This window comes from Chrysochloris asiatica, unplaced genomic scaffold (assembly GCF_000296735.1).
Source record: "Chrysochloris asiatica unplaced genomic scaffold, ChrAsi1.0 scaffold00035, whole genome shotgun sequence".
NCBI lineage: Eukaryota > Metazoa > Chordata > Mammalia > Afrosoricida > Chrysochloridae > Chrysochloris > Chrysochloris asiatica.
In genome coordinates this window covers 13,822,866-13,829,968 of record NW_006408553.1, presented here as the reverse complement: position 1 = coordinate 13,829,968, position 7,103 = coordinate 13,822,866, and the positions used below count along the sequence as shown (strand labels likewise).

General features: G+C 41.7%; 1 protein-coding gene across 1 annotated transcript in view; it reads right to left on the bottom strand.

Moving 5' to 3' along the window:
• Positions 1-7,103, bottom strand: part of GOT1L1 (glutamic-oxaloacetic transaminase 1-like 1) — a 91,883-nt gene that overhangs the window by 81,981 nt on the left and 2,799 nt on the right. Inside the window, exons 2-9 of the mRNA XM_006859998.1 lie at positions 6,180-6,361; positions 5,208-5,319; positions 4,862-4,971; positions 4,559-4,651; positions 4,302-4,452; positions 3,695-3,860; positions 2,858-3,000; positions 2,435-2,594 (exon numbers count right to left, since the gene is read on the bottom strand). Of these exons, the coding sequence (XP_006860060.1) occupies positions 2,435-2,594; positions 2,858-3,000; positions 3,695-3,860; positions 4,302-4,452; positions 4,559-4,651; positions 4,862-4,971; positions 5,208-5,319; positions 6,180-6,361 (1,117 nt within the window). The remainder of the gene's footprint in view (positions 1-2,434; positions 2,595-2,857; positions 3,001-3,694; positions 3,861-4,301; positions 4,453-4,558; positions 4,652-4,861; positions 4,972-5,207; positions 5,320-6,179; positions 6,362-7,103) is intronic.

Below are 7,103 nucleotides of genomic sequence, written 5' to 3'. Positions count from 1 at the left end.
CTCTTAGGAACAGGAAACCAGAGGAGATGGCTCTATTTGCTGCATCAACTGGCCTACAAACCTCTTAACACAGAAAACCTCCAAACAAAACTTTTGTTTCCTCACAAAAGATTTAAAGTCTACCTATGTATATACCCAGAAGATGTGAAGGCAAGAATGCAGACAGAAACCTGTAAGTCAAAGTTCATTGCAGTACTTTTTACAGTCACCAAAAAGTGGAAATGGAAATATTCATCAAGAGATGAATGAATAAACAAAATGTGGTATATACAAACAATGATGGAATATTATTCATCCATAAAGAGAAATGAAGTTCTGATGCCTGTCACAACAAGAATGAAAGTTGAAAACATTATACTGAGTGAAATAAGTCAATGGTAAAAGGAAAACTAACATATGATATTACGTATATAAAATAAGCAAATATATAAAAAATCAAGGATTATTCATGATTACTAGGACTAGAAGGGATGGGGAAAGGAAGAGGGTTTTTAGATGCGTTGAGTTTATGTTAATGGTGGTAGAATTATTTGGAAAGAATAGCAATAATGTTGACACAACGTGAGTATGTAATCAATGTCATTCAAATGGCAAACATGGAAATTGTATTGGTGAATATTTTGGTGTGTATATTTTTACCACAATTAAAATAGACTAATAAAAGTACAGTCTATAGGAATGGAATCATTTATTTGTCAGGCAGGAGCCCACTATCCTTGGCAAAAAGGTTTTGGGATCTAAAACTCAACTGAGTTTTTTAGATCTAAAACTCAATTGCAATAGTTGTGCAATGCAAGAAAGTAGAGATGATTTGCTCGAGTCCTTGTACTAAACCTAGCTCCACACCTGATTGTGTGTACGTGTCATGATCCTGAAGACCACCCTCAGATTTGATGATTCACTAAAAGGATTCACAGGACCCCAAAAGTTTGTACACCCATGATTATGATATATTACAGTGAGAGGATATAGCTTAAAATCAATCAAAGAAAAAAGCAGATAGGATGGATTTCATGAAAAACCAGATGTAAGCGTCCAGTTGTACTCTCCAGCAGAATCATGTGAACAACACTTAATTCTCCCAGCAGTGATATTTAACAATACATGTGAAATGAAGTGTTTTCAACCAGAGAAGTATACCTGAACCTTGGTGTCTAGAGTTTTACTGGAGGTTAGTGACAAGGCATGCATGACTGACCTTAGTTACTCAGTGTCCAGCCCCACAGAGGTCAAACTGATACTGCACAGCCCAAGGTCTCAGGCATGCAAAGACATTCTTATTAGGAACAATACTCCAAGGACTCAAAGGCTATGACCCAGGAGGAGTCAAGGACCAAGCTTGAAGACCTTTGGAATGTATGTGTCTTGGGCAACTCAAGCCTGCTGAGTTAACCCTTTACTGCACAGTATAGAAGACCCTGGGTACATCATTTCCCAATAGTAGTTTTCCATGACTTTTATGAGACAAATGCAAATTTCTCAGGCTGGCATTTGATTTTCCTATAAGCTGGTTCCACATGACTCACCTAGTCTTATTTTCAACTATTTCCCCATACACACCCTCCACTTGGCCCAGTTCAGTCCCTTTGCTCTTACCAGAAACACATAGCTGACACTTTACCTTTTATTGTTACCTACATTTTTTACCATATAAGTTGTCATCCTAGCTAGAGTGGGAGGCAGTATAAGGATTGGAACTATGTCTTATACCTTTTAGTATCCCAGAGGCTTGCAGAGTTCTGTACATTAGTAGCTACCCAATAAATATTTATTATTATGCCAATGGCCCTTGCTCAGGTTGTTCTCTGACTTAGGATATCTTTCCACCTATTTCATTTATCATCCCAATCCTTGTTGCTGTTAAGCATCATGGAGTTGGTTCTGACTCACAACCCTGTATAGGGTTTCTGAGGAGTGACTGTTGAGTTTGAACTTCCACCCTTGTGGTTAGCTGTACAGTGCCACACCAGGACTCCTAGTCTTCTATTAATATCCAAATTAAGTCCTACTTTCTCAAGAGATCTTTTCCTGCTATTCTGGCCTTTACTGAGGAATTTCTTTTTTTAATTCCTGACACACTTACTGTCTATATAATCCATTGTGACTTTTTATTGTTTTCATCCTTGAAATGTCACTTAATGTGACTAAGGTTTGTCTTCTAACTAGACTCTAAGCTCCTGGAGAAGAAGGACTGGGCTGTACCTGTCGTTTGCATTCTCTTCAGTGCCCAACTTAGGACCTTACCATAATAGGTTCTCAATAAATATGAAATGGTCAATATAGGCAAACACTCCTTTTCTGGGCCTTTTTGTTTCTTTTTCTAAAGCCAGGCTATGCTCCATAAAAAGATGCAGTGTGATTTTTTTTTAACATAACAATGAATAATTATCACAGAATTTCACCAAAGTTTTTATTCCAATAAGCAGTCATTTACATCTGAAGGTATTTCTTTGAGTCCATTGTGAAGAGGACAGCCTCATTGATGCTCTGGGTGATATAATCTATGTTGTTGGCATTGACAGAGGTGAAGTTAATCCAACCATTCCTGGGAATGTAGATATGCTTCTTCTTGACCAGGTATTCCAGCTGCTGGGCTGGTGATTATTACAGAGCTTCAGAGATTGGAGTTACCTCTCAACTTCCCTTATGAATCTTTGGTTCATGATGAGGGGCAGGAAGTGTGAACATTTCTGGGGATAGGGGACTCCAGAGAATCTTTAAACCACGCCCACTTTCTTTGGAAAAGAATCAAAATTTGGAGTAAAGCTAGGGACTGGGCACCTAGTCAGTGAAGTTTAATACTCAAAGACTGGCCCAAGGTTGGAAAGTGAGGAGCCACTCCTTCTTAGACACTTACAGTTGAGTCCCAGATAGCTATGGGTCCCCTTCTGGTCGGTGATATGATCCCAGGAGCCAGGGGTTCCCAGGAGTCGGAGCTTCTCCTTTACCTTTTCCTTGATCAGCATGATGTTCTCTACAACCCTTTTTACACTGTGCTTCCTGCCGAAGAAGGTCAGCAAGAAATGAGGCATGAGATCTTCCTCTGCTCTCAGATATCCTTGTGGTCATCCCATTCTTTCTGCCTTCAAAAGCCCCCCACAGAGTAACTGAGGGCACCCCAGTTAAACCAGGACCCTGGGTGGTTAGGAATGGGGGAGGGAGGGAGAGGGTGTGTATGGTTAATGTATATCAGTTGAAGCAAGCCAAGTAGGCTCCTAAATAGTTTTTGCTAGAGCAGCAAGCCTCTGAGACTCCATAATCTTCTCCTGCAATCTGAAAGAGTTAAAGCAACTCCACTTGTTTGTATCCAAAAAGAATGTCTTGTTGCCCATTTCCCCAAGGTAGAATAACCCCTGTTCAGTGTTGTTGCTGTTGTTAGTTGCTGTGAAGTCAATTCTGACTCATGGTCACCCCATGTGTGTCAGAGTAGAACTGCTCCATAGAATTTTGAAGACAGATCATTAAGCTTGCTTCCAAGGTCCTTATGAGTGAGTTTGAACCACAAACCTTTCTGCTAGTAGTTGAATGTGCCACTCAGGGACTCCTCAGTATATAGTATATAGTTGATGAATGAATGCAGTAAAGAGGTTATGTGGGCAGGAAGAGAAGCGCCCAGCTCAACCCCAGAATCAGTAGGAGCATGGGCATCCAGAGGCTCTGCTCATTCCTTTCTATCCCCACCCTTTAGCCTTACCATTCTCCTTGTAGAGAAGGGTTACTGAGAATCGAGGTGATAATGCGGGCACCCATAGTAGGAGGGCTAAGCCACAGATCATGGGCGAAGTTAATCATCTGGGAGAGGACGCACAGCAGATGCTGGTTGCTGTGTGTCACCACGACTAGGAGTCCCACTCCTTCATCTGCAACATTGGAACAGTCATCCTTATTCCTCAGTCTCCGCCTCCATTACCAGGGCCTACCTGCGTCAGGGCTCTTCCTTCTACCTTGCAGAAAGTTGAACGCTGTTGGAGAGCTATTCTTCCAGAAAAGTAACCATCAGCAATCATCTTAAAGATGGAATGGACTTGAAAGATCACTAAATCCCACTCCCTCATCTTATGATTGTGGAAACAGTGGCCTATCAGAACAATATGATTTAACTACAGTTCTGCTTTAGTAACTGAGCTAAGACAATATTATAGCATCCAACTTCTAGCTTGACACTTGTCCCTTCAGCCTCTGGGGTTGTCTTTCTGGAGTCCTTGGCTCTTTCCAGAGTAAAAGATATCAAAAACATCTTTTGTGCCATGGGTATGCACCATTTCAGCCCCAGTCCCACCCTTTTCCTTTCCATACCATACCATAAATGCCAAAATTCTTGGATAAGGACTGGCTGCAGAAAAACTCAAAGCCTTGAGCCACAAAGTATCGTAAGATTCTACTATCCTCACACAGGTCACCGGAGGACAATCCTTGGCTGGTAATGTCAAAAAATGGGAAAATCTGTTTGCTCTGTCGGAGAAAGGAGTAACATTCTAAATGGGATGAGAAAAGGATGCTAGTGGTGGAGATGGTGTATGATGAGAGGGAGGAAATAAAGATGAGAGTTTGGGCTCACCTTCATGATGGACATCAAGTTTGTCCACTGACACTGGGTCAGCTTGCAGTCTGTAATGTTCCCGATTACAAGGATACTGCCACACGGGGCCTGCTGCAGGTAGAGACAGTCTCGTTATGTACTTCCACTACCAAGTGACACAAGGGCATTGGGAGGGAACGCATTCCCCACATTGGTGTCTACTAAAGGGTTAGGCTAATCCAAGCCTTAAAAAGGATTTTGATGGTAAGAGGGATAAAGATGTGGACAAGAAATTACCATGAAATAGGAGTAAGGAGAAGTTTCTAAGCAGATCCTCTATACCTTCACCACATTGATGACTGTATCAGGGTCCATGCACATCTGTGTGGGGTCCCAGAAGCTATATTCATAAACTGTAAAGCCCATGTCCTGGAAGATGAGTCCATGCAGTTCTGTGGGAACACAGTCCCCCATTAGCTGGTACCCGAGAAATTGAGAGAAGGGAGACAGAATAGGCCTGCATGTCACAGTTGAAGTGAGATCATCACAGGAAAAAGACAAGCATGTCTTGTCCACCATTTTTCTTGTGATAGAGTAAGAAACATAAGAATGAATATTGTAAATGAGTTAGGAATCAGGGCCAGGAGGGCAGGGATCTTCTGACATCCTCATCTTGAGTAACCCTCACCTTTTTGGAAAGAGGTGATATAAACTATTTGAGAATCCTGATGCCAAGTTTTGAGGAAACGAGCCCCAAGCTGAAAGGCACCATTGTCACCGACAGAGTGCACGCCCCCTACCTGCAAGCAAAAAATATACAGAAATAAAGCTTTGAAAAGAGTAATAAGAAAGACAAACCGAAAGATGATGGTCCCTTAAGGATGAACCTACAAGCCAGGAATCACTGGCTGTCACAAGGAACTAGGAGAGAGTCATGGAAAATTCTCTCTCAGAGCTCTCAGAAGGAATCAACACAGCCAATACCTTAATTTCAAATGCCTAACCTCTAGAACTATACAGTGGGGAAATTGTCCTAAAATTCATCTGTTTCTTCATTCATTCAACAAATTGTTAGCATTGGAGACCTAGGAGAGATCTTAACCTGGATGCTATGCCAATGTAACTTAGAAAATTTCTAACATTATCATCTGAAAAATTATGTATTCATTTCCCAGAAACTGTATCTTTGTTTTATAAAGTTATATTGAGGTATAATGAACATACAATAAACTGTTCTGGAAAATAAAGACACATACTTAAAATGCAAAAAAAAAGTAATAATAATAGTACAGTAAAACCTGTTAAGGCCAAAACCTGTCAGAGAAAGAAAACTCAAACATTTTCCATTAACAAAACTGCGGTAAGCTGCATCCTGTCAAAGTTAGAAAACTTGCAAGATCCAGAAAAACATGCAGTCTCTCACAGGTTTCACTGTAATAACTGGAGCACCTAAGTTTCATGTCATTCCTTCTTTAGAGTGCACAGAGCCCTGGACTTGGGTTCTGATCCCAGCTCTGCTCTTCAATAGCTACAAACTGTGGACTCTGAATCTCAGATGTTTTCTTTACCATCCAATATCCCTTTCAGGTTTAAGCTGGAACAACCCCAGATTTCCATTCCCTGTGGTCTGGGTCAGTAAGAGGAGAGTCCTTCTTCTCACCCTGTTCTCCACAATGGCTTGGCTGTGCTTTCCAAAGAGCAATTCCAAGGCAGCTTGGATGAATGACTTCATGCCCATCACGTCAGTATACTCATAGTTCAGGGACGAATCCTGTGCAATCTGTCGTCGGAGCTTTGTTACCACTGGAGAAACCCAGGGATGTCCTTCTTCAGTCATGCAGACTGTGAGGAAAAGCACAGAGAGAGCTTGGAGACCTGGCCACAGCATGTGGTCTCTGTGGACAGCCACAAACAACCTAGCTGTTTTGGGTTTCTAGGGCTTTGGAAAATTGTCTATGAAAAGACAACTGTCTTTCTTTTTTAGACCATGTTAAAGGGCAAAAATTGCACACAGGGTGAAAGTGATAGATACTAAACAAAAGTAACCCTGACTTTCACAGTGGTGAGAGCTGAGTGCATACCATAAGGGTCCATTTTGGGAGTCATGCTCAGTTCAGGAACAGGAGAGAACCGGGGAAAAGGAAGTGCCATTGCCAAGCCCCATAGCATAGAGCTGGGGAGAAAGATTTCCTCTTAGCAGCCTGCAGCCAGAAAGGAAGTAAGCACTGTGGCTCTAGAGGATAAGCACTGGCCTGTGAACCACAAGGTTGGTGTTTCAAGCCCACCAGTGGCTCTACAGGAGAAAGATGAGGATTTCTGCTCCAACAAAGATTTACAACCTCAGAAATCCTATACAAGGTCAGTATGAGTCAGAACCTACTCAACAGAACTCAATAATAGGATAGGAGTTCTGGTCTGGCTCTATAGGACAAGCATTGGATGGCTAATTTGGAAGACAACTATCTGGCCAACTGATTGGAAGAGATCCATATTTGTGCCCATTCCAAAGAGAAGTGACCCAATGGAATGCGGAAATCATTGGACAATCTCTTTGCTATCCCATGAGAGTAAAGTTTTGCTAAAG